This window comes from Coptis chinensis, chromosome 7 (assembly GCF_015680905.1).
Source record: "Coptis chinensis isolate HL-2020 chromosome 7, ASM1568090v1, whole genome shotgun sequence".
Classification (NCBI taxonomy): domain Eukaryota; kingdom Viridiplantae; phylum Streptophyta; class Magnoliopsida; order Ranunculales; family Ranunculaceae; genus Coptis; species Coptis chinensis.
Window position 1 is genome coordinate 59027647 of NC_141462.1, and position 15404 is coordinate 59043050.

Genomic DNA, 15404 nt, shown 5'->3' on the forward strand with positions numbered 1-15404 from the left:
TACCTCCACCTTTTTGGAGACGTATAACTCTATAGACATGCACATGACAAATATTTAGTCGTTGTAGTAATTTTAATCCTCACGAATCATTACTCCTATTTCTTTTGTTAAGGATATAAATTCTACAGATTTTAGCTGATGTAATTTTGCACGCATTTAAGGTAATATCCCTCCTTCTCTGATTATTTCAATCATGGTAAGCTTTAAGTTATTTTATTTAGTCATTGAGGACAATGCCTAATTTAGTTAGGGGGGTGAGAATTAAAATTTTGCAATATTTTAATTACAATATTTGGAAAGTTTATATGTGAATTATGGTGATTCTAGGTGAAAAGTATATTTTTATCGTTTAAACTGGCTAATGAAATAGGAAATTATAAGTCATGACCGGGGATTAGTAAGACTTTTTAGACTAAGTTTCTATTACTAGAAATAGATCTCATCGATAAAAGTCTTAGTCTAGAGTAAGTTCATATAATACACCACTAGAGGAATTTCAACTAAAAGAGCAACTTAAACTTCTACCAAACTAGATGATTAGTACTGAGGAGACTTGACTGTGAGACTTGAGCCTTTCAATTTTAATTTCTTGGAGAGTTTTTACGTAAATCTGAGTCCAAGTTGACTCAACCATTTTTCAGTGCTTAAATTCGTTGTGTAGTCTCATTTATTCTTGATTTGGTCAATCACGAGGTGACATCAACTGGGGAGATAGCCAATAGGTCTTGTAGTCTATTCAAAGCGGAATATCATACTGATAAGTCAAGTAGTGAACCAATCAGCCTTTATCCCACCTAGTAGGATTATCATATTAACCACTTTTGAGCCTTATATATTAAACCTTTTATTCTTAAACCAATCATCTTAAACCCAACTCCAGATAAGGAGTATATCCCATATTATCAGCCTTATCCATATTTCTGAGGATTTCTAAAGACTAAAGAGAAAGCTAGAATGAAGAAGATTTTTGAAGGAAATTTTACTAAAGTCAAATGAAGAAAATCATTCCTTTTGCTCAAAGAAAAAAAAAAAAAAAAAAAAAAAAAAAAAAAAAAAAAAAAAAGAAATATAAATAATTGAGCAAAAAGTAGTGATAGAGGTCAAGTGTTGCAGTCTACAAGTGAAGAAAATTTCCAAGAAGGTCAAAAGCAAAAAGTCTTTAGTATATTTCTAGGAAATTTTTGAATCCTTTTTTCCCTTTTCTTGTTAACTTTGTCCTAAGCCCCGTTTTAATACCCGGACTTATCACCAAAGTATGATATGAAGTGTAGAATAGGTGAGAGGATGCTAAAGTGAAGGACCGACACTTCAAATGTGATTGACATTCTTTCCATGAGACTTTATTTATATATTTGCAAATTTCCGTCTTTCGACTAAATATGTGGGATGCTCTACTTTTTACTCATTTCCTGCATATAGAGGTAAAATAGAAAAACTTATCTGAGAGAGATTTTCTTGTGAGTGTATGAAATGGTGAGATTTGAAGTCGAAATACTAATCCAAAGGTGAGGTAGAAATTCCGTTGCTTGGAAAAGAGAAAGGAATCAAAATGGTTAAAATGAATAAGCTCTAGTTAGGATGATTAGTGGGTCTTTTTCTATCTTTATGAATAGAACCTTAGCCTAATGTTTTATGATCATGGGTATGATAAGTAATAACTTTTGATTTAGACATTTGAATTGAAAAAAATTGTTTTCTCTAGATTTCACCATAGTTCATATGTAAAAATTGATTTTGTGGGTATAAGAAAACCCTCACGAGGCTATAACTCGTCCTTTAAGGGGTAACTTAAAGGTTTAAGGCCTTGTTGCATATGGTAAATGCAACCATGATGCTCAAGAAAAGTGAGTTAGTTTATTATTTAATTAGTATTGTTAGCTTTGAACACTTTCTAGTATACCACATATTTGCTAAGAGACTAGCAAAATGCTAGTTGGGGGTTGTGATAAGTGCTCAAAAGTAATGATTTATAACCCCAATTATGTGTATATTAGTCTCCATTTTATATTTAAATATTCTAATATGATGCAATTTGAGTTTTGCAGGTCAAAGAACCTAAATATGAAATATGGAGGAAAAGAAGTCAAACAAGTCAAAAAGGAGTCTTTGGGAATTCAAACTAAAGGCTGGGGCAAAATGTCATATTTGTCTCCATAAGTGCCAAGCCTAATGGGACTCTAAAAGAGGATAATAATTGAGTTAGAAGAGTTTTCAATCTGATCTCAAAGCCTTAATTTCGACTTCATAGGAAGATGAGATCAACATGGAAAAGAAGTCAGAGTTTCACAAGAATTAGGAAACTGAAAAGAAGCTGCAGCTTAGGAAATAGCCTGCAGGACAAAGTGGGCCACGTCCAACTTTGGTCCAACCGAATTTAACTTTTCCAGGATTTCTTCTAGAAATATTACAGAGAGTTTGACACCAAATAAACATAGGATTCAGATCTCTATCCAGACGAGCATGTAAGCCAATATATAAGGCACAAAAACCTCAGTTTACATCATCTAGGAAATTTAGTGTTTTGCATCTTAGATCTAAAATTAAGAGAGAAAGTTCAGACCTTTTCACCATTAATAGTTATAAAGATTATTCCTTTTCATATTGTGTTAATAGCATAGTATGAGGGGCTAATCTCCCTTCTCTTGGGAGGGGAGATGAAACCTTTTTTGTATGTTTTAGTTTAGTTCTTCTTCTATCACGTTTTAGTTTAAATCCCTCATTGAGTTTCTTCTTATTCGTCCATTGATCTAACGCTCCTGTGGAGGTTAGGAGGTCTTAGGGTAATTCAAGATTGTGTAGAGCCAAATACCACAAACCCTAGATTCTTTTCTTCTAGTTTTTAGTGCTCTAGTGTGATGATTGGATTCTTTATGGCACCTCAATTAGTTGTATGGTTAATGCCACATGTGGATTTTCCATGGCACCTAGAGTTGTATATTGAATGCCACTTAAAGCACAATTTGGTTAGATAGAAGATATCATTGGAGATTGAAGAAGTATTTGATGGAAAGATAGAAAGCACGTTGAAAGCCACATATTATCATCATGGTTATGAGCATAAGGTTTGTAGGTATGGTGAGTTTTTATTGGTGATTTATATTAAGCATGATAGGTAGATCTGTTAGACTAATTCTATGATTTTGGTGGATTCATCTCTCCCAAGATATTCTCTCTCTTGATTCATATTCATATATTTAATTTAGTTTATTTTATACATAGTTTAAATCTCAAACCAAATCAACTATATATTCATCATTACTTAGCCACATCTTTTACTTGCATCCATTAGAGTAATTTAGATTAGGAATTTCTATTACTATCAACTAGTTATTTAGAGTAGGATTGATACCTTGCTAGCCACTATACTAATCAATATATATTAGGCTAAGTAAGATTTGCAAAAGATACGTAACACAAACAACGATACACAAATAATTACGTGTTGCGTGCTTTTTCAAACAGGTTGACTTGATATAGTTAGGGGGGTGCCTAATACAAAACATGTTTTTTAGGTTAATGACAAACTTTTCATAATTTGTTTTTTGGGTCTGTCCAACACAAAATGGAAGGTGCCCGCAGCGAGTACCTTACTTTTCTCTCTTAAATAAGTAAATAAAACAAATAAGACCGCCCACAAATCATCTGATTGAATAAAAACTACGTGTCTAAGCACGTGCAAACAAACTAGCTATTATCATCATTATCAAGTAGAAAGTAGATTAGGAGAAAACAGTAGAGAGAAATCATGTTTGTTTAGTGGGGCAATTTGGAGATTGAATTTGGTGAGTGTACTTTTCTCCCAATATAACTAGTTTAAAAAATCGAATTGAACATGCAAGTACTAATTGGCTTGATTAGAATGCTTGTCTGACATAGGTGTCATCGTTTAGAATTTTTAAATCTATATATCCAAACGGAAACAACCACTGTAAATCACTTTTCGTTCGTGATTGTACATACTAATGTTTGGTTGAACTAATGTTTTTTATTAACGGTTGATGACAGATAAATACCCCTGATTCTCTCATTACTTCCGTAACCTTATCAACATTTTTCCACAATCCATATGCAGTATAAGTGTTGGACAACACGACATATTTTCCCGCATTTTCCCGTGCTAGCTCAAAGAACTTCTTCGCAGCGACGTCCACCAAGTCAAGACATCCATGAATTTGACAAACACGTAACAATGCACCCCAAACAACACTATGTTTCTCGCAAGGCGACTTTTCAACAAACTCGAACGCTTCATCTAATCTCCCTGCGCGACCTAACATATCAACCCATGGTTTCATAGTGTTTCAATCTTGGTTTAATACCATAGTCTTTTATCATAGAGCAAAAATATCTCTTACCTTCACTCACCAAACCGGCCTCCATAACCACAAGCAGAGAAAACCACAAGAAAGGTAAAATAATCAGGCTTGAACTCTTCTTTTATCATCCTATTAAAAAATTCTATAACTTCATCGACTCGTCCATTGTGTCCATACCCAAATATCAAAGACGTCCACGTAACAACATTTCTTTCTGAAGACTTGTCAAAAACGCGATAACCATCACAAGAACTACTCCATTTAAAGTACATGTCCATTAACGCGCTATTAACAACAACATTATCCTTAATATCACTATTGATCATAATAATATGAGCTTGCTTCATTAGTAGCAAGTGTAGCACAAACACGAAAAATAGACGAAAATGTAAACTGGTCTGGCGTAAAACCACTCCTCATCTTGTTATAAAATCCCAGTCCCATTTCTTCAAGACCCTTTTGTACATACCTTGATATCATTGCATTCCATGAAACCAAACTTCTTTATAGTATTCTATCAATTAAAATGTGAGCAGCTCTAGTTATCAAAATCCAAACTGTTTTTTATGGATTTGGTTCGGGTCAGTTATCGGGTTATGGAAACCATTGACAGCCGTAGTTTTCACCGAGTTATTTTGTTGGGCTAGAAGCGTTCCGCACGTGTTTAATGCACCCAACTTTTAAACGCTTATTATGGATGGGGAGTTAGGGACCTTCGAGAAAACAGTAAATAAATATTTGTGCGACACGTTGGATTGTGGGGCCCAAGAAACTGAATAGATTATCAAAACACACGCATTTCTTATAATTTTACAAACGCATCATGCTCTAGTAAACTCTTGAATTAAAAAGTATATTTCCCCTTGCGAGATTGAATTTGGTTTTCGTTGTTTCATTTGAGTAGTAGTCATCAATCATCCCAAACTCCTCCCTCTCTAATCTACTTTCTTTCCATAAAAAAAAACAAAAAACATTTCTTTCCATACAAAGACGGATAATCATCAAACATGCAGAGGTTATCTAGAAGCATTTTAAAGAATCTCTCCTCCTCCTTTTCGTCTCACACCGCCAAACTGCTGCTTTTTCTCAACTTCTTCTCTTCTCTTTGACGATACTCAAATAATGTGCATGTCCTTTTTTTTTTTACTATACTAATCATTTATCTATCCTGTTTTTGGCTCTTTTAGTGTATACAGGAATAGTGTTCTTTTCAATCTCACTATATTTTTTTTTATGTGTTTTGATGGTTACAGTTTAAAGAGAGTGTTGCACAATTTGCACAAGAACATATTGCTCCTCATGCATCCAATATTGACAGGACAAACTATTTTCCAAAGGTTTTTTGTGATACTAGCTCTTATTTATTTATTTATTTGTTGGTTAAGTATACATTCCATCCCAACAATTTAAAATTAGTGAGGTGCTATGGCTAGATGAATTCAGCTAGGAAAGACTTGAAAGACGAGAAGAATAACTTCCAAACTTGTTATTTGGCCAGCGTGTAAAGAACTAGGACAAAGACACCTCCCCGGCTCCCTACAAACTGAACATTCATTCTTGATTTCGATCCCCGTGGTAAAAGGTATATTAACAGTAATGTCTGTACTGAGAACACCTTATCCTTCTCCCACCGGAATTGCTATATACAGACCCCATATATCTCAAGGCAGACCCCATTTTAAAAAAATTTAATACCAGATATGTCCCAAAATAATCTCTTAGGGCAGACTCCACTTAAAAAGTGAAAACACATAAATTTCAACTTTGGGTCCCTTCAACTTTTGTCTTTTTACTCAAGTTTTGTCTTTTTACTCTCTCTCAAGAAACCTTCCTTAAACCCACAATTTTTTTTCCACTCTTCTCATTTTCCAATCCAAATAAACTTAACCCACACATCTCTTCTTTCTCTACACATATTCATCTTCTTTTTCAAATTCTTTTGTTCTATTTCTATTTACAACCCATCTTTTTGTTTTTCATTTTTTTTTTTGATGACATTGAGTGAAATGGAATGGGCATATGATGTTTTTAATGTGAAAAATGAACTATTTAATGAAGAGAAATTTCAATCAAGTGACCAAGACGGCGACCAAGACGAGGTAACTCCATATACAACTATTGTTCATAATGATTCCAATATCAATTTATTATGAAATCATTATGAGGACGACTTGTACAAAATGTGATTACAAAGTATTTATGCAAACTCAATCTATAAGGATGATCTCTTCCGTTTAATGGTTCATTTGAATAGTGAGTGTTGGGAAATGGGAATAGTCTTACGTTCGAGACGTCCCAGGCCAACTAACTTTCTAATTCTGGCTCAACTGGAGCGACTTATGAAGTATTAGACAGTCTAATTTGGCCGTCTCTTAGTTACTTTGATAGACATCCCATATTTTTCTTGTGAAATTTTTTTAGCTAACATTATAATTCACTGTAAATGTTATAGGATCCTCTATACAGTCACAATGAGGTACCAATTGATGCATTTCGGACTTCACAAAATTCAAATGCATCTTCGGAGGAGCACTACATAGATCAAACCGAACATTTTAACACCAACATGGTATGCATGGATGAATATATGTTTTGAAACTTACTTTTTTGATTTAATACCTTCTTACCCATGGATTAATGAATACTTAAATTGATTTATAGGTATTTGATAGTCGTCAAGATTTGATTGATTGGACACAACATAAAGGAAGCGAAGTGGGAGCTATTATCGTCACTGGGAAATCTCAAAATGCAATTGGTGGGAAGGCTCCTAGACTTATTTTGATATGTGAGCGTGGTGGTAAATTTCGATCTCATAAAAAGGTAGAAGCAAACGAGAAGGCAGTGAGAAAGACTGGAACAAAAAAGATGAATTGTCCTTTTAAATTAAAAGCGTGTTTTGAACGTGGTAGTTTAGATAGATGGACACTAAGAGTTGATTGTGGTCGTCATAATCATGGGATGGCAAAAACTATGGAAGGTCACTCTTATATGGGAAGGTTTAATAAGATGGAAATGATTCTTGTATCTGAGATGAGTAGAGTTGGAGTCAAACCAAAAGAGGTCATGAATCTTTGTCAAAGCAAGAGATATATTAAACTCGTCCTCCATGAGACAAATGTATATATGAAGACCGAGTAATTAGACTTGATGAAATGGAAAATAGAACACAGTTGCAAGAGTTGGGTAGATTGTTAAGGGAAAATGGATATGTGGAGTACAGTAAACGTCGAGAAGGTAGCAATGAGGTTTGCGAATTGTTTTGGGCCCATCCGGGTTCGATCCAAATGGCTAAGATTTTTAACCAAAATTTTCTCATGGATTATACGTATAGGACAAACAAGTATCATTTCAAGTTGTTAGAGATTGCAGGAGTGACATTGACCAATATGACTTTCACTGCATGTCATGTGTTGATGGAAAAGGAAAAAGAGTATGACTACACTTGGGCATTGGAAAGATTTCAAGAGATACTCATGCCTGAAGTTCCAGTGTTGATTGTGACTGATAGGGAGCTAGCTTTGAAGAATGCAGCCGATGTAGTCTTTCCAAATGCAAAGAAGCACTTGTGTCGATGGCACATTTCCCAATGTGTCTTGAAAATGGGAAAAAATATTCTCAGTGACGAGCAAAACATAAATAAACTTTGTGCCATGTGGACTAATGTGGTAAAGTCAAAGACACAGGAGGGTTTTTTGAGAAAGTTTGCTTCTATAGAATTAGCTTTTAAAGACTATCCTGTGCTCATCCAATATTTGCGTAGAACATGGTTGCCTTACAAAGAAGCATTTGTTGCTTACTGGATAGACCAACAAAAGCACTATGGAAACACTACGACGAATAGGGTGGAAGGATTGCATGCTCGACTAAAGTCGAGCTTGAAGGGGACATGCAAACATGATTTTCTTGGAATGTGGAAATTGATCCATCCAGTTATCAATATTGAGATGAGCGAAATTAGAGCCTCTTTTGAGAGGAGTTTAACTAGATTTCAGCACGAGCACAATGACGAGTTTTTTAGTGAGCTCAGAGGATTTATTTCAAAGAGAGCTTTAGATTTGATTTTGGAAGAGATGAGACGTATAAATGTCATTGGGGTAGATGATAGTGTTTGCGACCACACTTTGCGTACTTCACACGGGTTGCCGTGTGCGCATGAGCTAGTGATACTCAAACAAAAAGGGTGCAGAATACCTCTTTCTGAAATTGATGAATTTTGGAAAAAGTTGTCTATTGAACCGAGAGCTAGTGATCCCATTGGTGTTGATTACAAACCAGCTATGGATTTATTTATTCAACGACTAGGATCGACGAAGACCCGCCAGAGATCTATGATAAAGATGCTCATGGAACTTGCAACGCCTGAAAGTTCATCATTAGAGCCACCAAAGGAGGATGCTACACCAAAAGGTCGTCCTAAGGGCAGTACTAAGAAGGGGCCAGCAAAAGAAGAGTGGTCAACTACCCGAGATCCATCATGGTTTGAGTACCCTCCGGATGCTCCACCCGTGACTCCACAATCCATAACGAAGCCCAAGGCCAAACCATTTGTTCCAAAGAGGAAGAAATCAAATTTTGATGTTGGTTGCTCCATTAATGAAATTGAACATCCTCCGGATGCTCCACCCGTGACTCCACAATCCATAACGAAGCCCAAGGCCAAACCATTTGTTCCAAAGAGGAAGAAACCAAATTTTGATGTTGGTTGCTCCATTAATGAAATTGAACATCCTCCAGATGCTCCACCTGTGACTCCACAATCTATAACGAAGCCCAAGGCTAAACCATATGTTTCAAAGAGGAAGAAACAAAATGTTGATGTTGGTTGCTCCATTAATGAAATTGAGCATCTTTCAGATGCTCCACCTATGACTCCACAATCTATAACGAAGCCCAAGGCCAAACCATATGTTTCAAAGGGGAAGAAGAAACTGAGTTTTGATGTCAGTTGCTCCATTGCTCAATCTGGATATAAAATGTATTTTCCACGTGAATTGCTACGTTTTTATTGTTGGTTTTGAAGACTTCGCCGGGTGATGGAAATTGTGGTTTCGTGGCTCTCTGCTTGGCTTTGGGAAGAAAAGAAACCGACTGGTTTTGGATGAGACAAGAGTTATTGAGTGAGTTAATGTCAAATGAGGAATATTATGTGAGGATATTTTCCCAGGAAGCTGTTGATGGATTAAATAAAAGGATAAGGAAAAAGAAGAGAACTCGTGCCAAGAGGAACAAATGGATGGATATGCCTATTACTGGGTATTTGTTTGCGTCGAGATTTGACGTTGTCCTTGTCTGAGTTCTCTACATCATATTGTTATACCTTTCTTCCTATGAGATCCCCAGTGGATCTAAATAATGTTAATGTGCTTGGGATCGGATATGTTAATAGTAATCATTACATTAAATTAGATTTGGAAGATGGTTGCCCAATTCCAAAAGTAGTGTTGTTTTGGAGCAGGAGTAGTCTAGAAATAGCAAAAGACTGGGAAATTCTAGTGAAAACCCGTGTGGAGGCATTCCAAGGGTTGAATGTTTGAGGGATTGCGCAAGCGGAGGCTTTCGAAGGAGATCCAATTTTTGTCGATTAGTGTAGTTGGGCAAATAGATGTTTGAAATATTTTATACTTTTACAGAGAATACATGAAGAAACATTTTTTGCGATGAAAAGTTTTTGTAAAGACTTTGATAGAACGGAATTGAGTTTCTTATATATTTAGGAACCAAACATTTTACATATTTTAATTTTGATGTTTCGACTTTCATTGTTTACATGTATTGGTCTGAAACATTTTGCCAAAATTTCAAATTAGTTAGAGTTTTAATTTTGATCAAAACTAACCTAAAAATAAAAGACGTTCAAATTAGGCTAACTCTGTGTGCATTGGATGGTTGGACTGGACCGTCTTATAAAGATAGGAGATTGTGTTGGACCTATATTAAGAACGGTTCATTGAAACCAACTTTAAAATAAAAGACGTTCAGATCAGGCTAACTCCATCTGCATTAGATGGTTGGACTGGACCGTCTTAGAAAGATTGGAAATTGTGTTGGACCTGTCTTAAGAACGGTTCATTAGAACCGACTTTAAAATAAAAGACGTTCAGATTAGGCTAACTCCATCTGCATTGGATGGTTGGACTGGACCGTCTTAGAAAGATTGAAAATTGTGTTGGACCTGTCTTAAGAACGGTTCATTAGAACCGACTTTAAAATAAAAGACGTTCAGATTAGGCTAACTCCATCTGCATTGGATGGTTGTACTGGACCGTCTTAGAAAGATTGGAAATTGTGTTGGACCTGTCTTAAGAACGGTTTATTGGAACTGACTTTAAAATAAAAGACGTTCAGATCAGGCTAACTCCATCTGCATTGGATGGTTGGACTGGACTAACCTATCTCGTTTTGGATAGCTGATCTAAACTGTTTAATTGGTCAAAATTGGTCAATTTTTAGTAATTCACTGAAATTTGGTTCACAATGGCTGACAAAATCTTTATTTTAAGACAATAATTAAAAAAACATTACTAACCATTGTTTATACACCTAAATGTTACATATTCATTTTATGGTCTTCCCCACTATACTATATGAGTTGAGTTCAGGGTTTAAGGTTTATGGGTAAGGTTTTGTACTTTACAGAAATGTGAATGAAATTAAATTTGAACAATATTTTTTTTCTTTAATTCAAAATTTATTATTGAATTTTGGCTCACAAAATTATTTTTGAAATTTCCCTTAAATACACGACTCAGTTTTGGGTTTTGGGTTTATAAACCGTTTAATTGGTCAAAATTGGTCAATTTTTAGTAATTCACTCAAATTTGGTTCACAATGGCTGACAAAATCTTTATTTTAAGACAATAATTAAATAAATATTACTAACCATTGTTTATACACCTAAATGTTACATATTCATTTTATGGTCTTCCCCACTACACTATATGAGATGAGTTCAGGGTTTAAGGTTTATGGGTAAGGTTTTGTACTTTACAGAAATGTGAATGAAATTAAATTTGAACAATATTTTTTTTTCTTTAATTCAAAATTTATTATTGAATTTTGGCTCACAAAATTATTTTTGAAATTTAATACACGACTTAGTTTAGGGTTTAGGGTTTTGGGTTCAGAGCATATATATAGTGAAGGAAAACTTTGATTCAATTTTTTTGGTCAATTGATTTGTAGTTTTTTTTTTTCATAAGAAGTCTTGAAGATGAAATTGAAATTGAAATTTCCCGCCCAAATTTTAAAATTTGAATTTGAATTTTAAATTTTAGTAAAATTTCGAACACAATATTTTGGTAATTTGGTTTGTATTCTTCATTTCATGTTCAATACAATATGAAAACATGAATTGAATTGAAATTGGAGTTAGTGATAACACAAAACCAACTTGAAATTCAAAACACAAAATTTAAATTTAAATTTTTGCCCAAAATTTCAAATTGGATTTTAAATTTGGTGAAATCTCAAACCCGCCCAAAATTTGAATTTGAATTTTGAAATCCGACCTTTACAAGATAAGTTAAACCGAAATATTTTGTCAAAATTTCAAATTTCAAATGAAGAGAGGCGTGTTGGTCGAGAATGGTTCAATTTAACTAACTTAAAAAGAGTAGATGTTCACATTGGGCTACTCTATGCCCCCTTTGTTAGTTGGAATGGACCGTCTTATACATAGACAAAATGTGTAGGTCCCTGCATTAGGAATGGTTTAATTGAACTAACTTATATAAACAAAGATGTTCCAGTTAGACTATCCCTTTATGCCTCTGTTGGTTGGAATTTGACTGCCTCTTACACTTAGATTAGATTTTTGGCTAGCTTTGTTTGATTTAGTTGGTTGGAATTGGACTGTCTTATACTTAGATTAGATTTTGCTAGTCCTACATTAAGATCGGTTTAAATAAACTAAGCGAAAGCGAAAAGACGTTCGCACCAGGCTAGCTTTTCTGCTTTAGTTGGTTGGAATGGACTGTCTTACACTTAGATTAGATTTTGCTAGTCCTGTATTAAGATCAGTTTAAATAAACTAACTTAAAGCGAAAAGACATTCTCAAAATGACTAAGCGTTTTACGCTTTAGTTAGTTGGACTGGACTGTCTTACACCGAAAGGGATGACTTAAAACTGATACTCTTAGCAACACAACTCTTATTCTTTTTTTGTTTTGTTTCGCACATTTGCTTTTTTACTACCATATTTAGGTTGAATCGGCCTACCAGGAATCGTTTGAACATATCCAACCTGACGTAGAACTCGGTTAATATTGTAGCCTTCAGCCTATATCAAGCACATAACAATACGCCATAAAAAAGTAACATCGTCTAATGGTCGGATGTCACTTAACATCTTTGTAAGGGTCCCAATAAACCTAACACACAAAAATTCATAATTGTTATTCTCTTCCATCATTTTACAAACTAACAAATTATAATAAGAAAGTATTAAACTTATATCCTTACTTCTCTAGCTGATAATAAGTCTATCTCCTCCGAAGGTAGATCAAAAAGACACACGTGGCCATTGAAAGTGAGGGATATACCATCCATCCCGTCTCATCTGAGGCATATCCCTTTTAAAGTCCATATTGATCATGGGAGAATTCTGAAGATGAAAGTGTTCATACACCCAAGCCTACAAAAGTATTTTGTGAACAAATCAAATTTTAAAAATGAGATAACTCTCTACAATAATAAAATACTACTTACTTCCAACAATGTCATACACCCGGCAACTTGTCTCCCATTTCGTTGAGATGCTTTTGCCAACTCCCTATATAAATAAGCCAACGCAGCAGCACCCCAAGCATATTTTGAAACATTGTCAACCTCCAGCAACACTTGCAAGTAGGCAACGTGTACACCAACTCCGGACTTGTCATTGAAGATTGTACACCCCAAAAGAAACAACAAATAAGCTCGAACATGACAGTCAACAATTTCAGCCGTAGCATCTTCGGGCGTGTTAGAGAATGTCTTCCTTAACCACTCTAGAGTCACATGCCCTTTTTCACTTTTTGGGTACATTTTTCGGCCGTCAAACCAAGCCCTTGTATAAGCAATTCTTCGCTTTTCCTTTATCTAACAAATAGATTCCCTCCTTTGGAAGACCTTTGATTGGAATCCCCAAAATTTGGCGACATCATCGAGAGTAATGGTCATCTCGCCAAATGGGAGATGGAAAGTAGTTGTTTCTTGATGCCATCTCTCACAAAATGCTGAAATCACTACTGCATTGAAGTTCTTCCACGAATACAAGGCTAAGTTTAATAACCCGGTAGCTTCTAGCTTCTTTTGGAAAAGAGGTGGTTCTTTACTTATGTCCCATTGCTCTAGTTTGACGGTATGGTGGTGCAGTTTTAGAATACCCCTTTCCTACAAAATTAAACAAGATTTTAATTTAATAAATAAATAAATAAAAAGCACGACTATAAAATGAATTAAGCATAGATGTAAAAAAAAATACCTTTCCAAAATCAAATCTTGCGAGCAATATGGTCCTCATGTCGACCAAAACTTGGTTATCTATAGGACCTCCGGAATATATTCCCAATTTAGACTCTCCATCGCTCTCATTCTCATCAACTTGCTGCAAATTTTCTTCTTGCCCATTAGAAACCGCTATCTCCTCATCATGTTCTTCTTCCAACTCAACATTATCTACTTGCTGCAAATTTTCTTCTTGCCCATTAGAAACCTCTATCTCCTCATCATGTTCTTCTTCCAACTCAACATTCTCGTCTTCTTCAATATGGTCTTCTACAACTATTGCTTTTTTGGTTTTTCGTATTCGATGAGATGCCGTTTGGGGCACCCTAACTGAAGGCTGGCGACTAGAGACAACTTTCCCTTTCTTTTTTCGGGGCGGCATCACAAGATACAACTTACTGGTTCAAAACTATTCCTTTGGAATCTGTCTCTCTTTCTTATGCTGAAAAAGGCGAAAGGAGATATGCTACTTCAAGAGTCCAAAGGGGGGGAAAAATGGAAAATGTGAACAAACTCACAAAGCAGTATCATGAATTCATGATACCCACATGCCAGACAGCAATAATTGAGCTAAAAAGATTCAAACTTATAAAACACAAAAAATCAAAATACTCAAACAATGCCAACAAAATGAATTCCCTTCCTTTTCTTTTCTCCACTTCTCATCTTCTAAAATAAAAGTTAATCAAACATAAGTAAGATCGAGGAAGATAAGAAACAACTAATTAATACTACTACAATAAGCCTACATCAACAACAAGTGAAGCTAGATCACCCCCTACGTTAATTAAGAAGAAGATGAACAATTAGTACCAACAACATGAACACTATTACCATTATGATTGTTAATCATGCTGTTGTTGCTACTAATAGTGTTGTTATTATGAAGAAGCAGATTAACATCACTAGCACTAATACCATTATTACCATCTCTTTTCCCAACAGTGTGCTTGTTGTTGTGCATCCATACTTTCAACACACCTTTACCAACAATCCCAACAGTGTGCTTGTTGTTTATATAGCTTACTGGATATAAACAAAACTATAATTTTGTGGGGGATGAGGATTTCATACTAATATAGGATTAACATAAAGCATTGATGAACATTGCCAAAAGAGGAATCCACCGTGTGTAGATTAAGAGTGGTGTAAAATACACAACAATAAATAACACTAAAAACAACAATTCAACACCAAAAACAGAATAAAACACATGAAAATAATAATGGGAAAAAAGTAGTTCATAAAAAAGTCATTTTTTTACCAACAAAATGAGCGTTGAAACGATGATATTAACCAGAGAAGAAGAAGTAAAGGATAAACAAGTTCTTATTACCTTAAACACTTGGTTTTTTTTATTTTAGAGGAGTCGGAAGAAAGAGAACAGCGGCGGAAGAGAGTGAAAAGTGAGAACAGCGGCGGAAGAGAGTGAAAAGTGAAACAATGTTTTTTGTTTGGGGTCTGCCTTGAGAAAATTTTAAGTTTGGGGTCTGCCTTGAGAAAAAATGGGGTCTGCCTTGAGATGGGGTCTGCCTTGAGAGATATGGGGTCTGTATATAGTCCTTCCCCTTTTAAACGCTTATTATGGATGGGGGCGA

The 15404-nt window shown here is 35.0% G+C and overlaps 1 protein-coding gene and 1 pseudogene across 1 annotated transcript; one reads left to right on the forward strand and one right to left on the reverse strand.

Moving 5' to 3' along the window:
- Positions 1-3959: 3959 nt before the first annotated feature.
- Positions 3960-5993, reverse strand: LOC147488165 (pentatricopeptide repeat-containing protein At4g16470 pseudogene; annotated as a pseudogene).
- Positions 5994-6203: 210 nt separating this feature from the next.
- Positions 6204-7457, forward strand: LOC147488166 (uncharacterized). The gene is made up of 3 exons (XM_086574287.1): positions 6204-6415; positions 6769-6885; positions 6978-7457. The coding sequence occupies exons 1-3, from the start codon at positions 6308-6310 to the stop codon at positions 7455-7457; spliced, it is 705 nt and encodes a 234-aa protein (XP_086430413.1). The 5' UTR covers positions 6204-6307.
- Positions 7458-15404: the final 7947 nt, after the last annotated feature.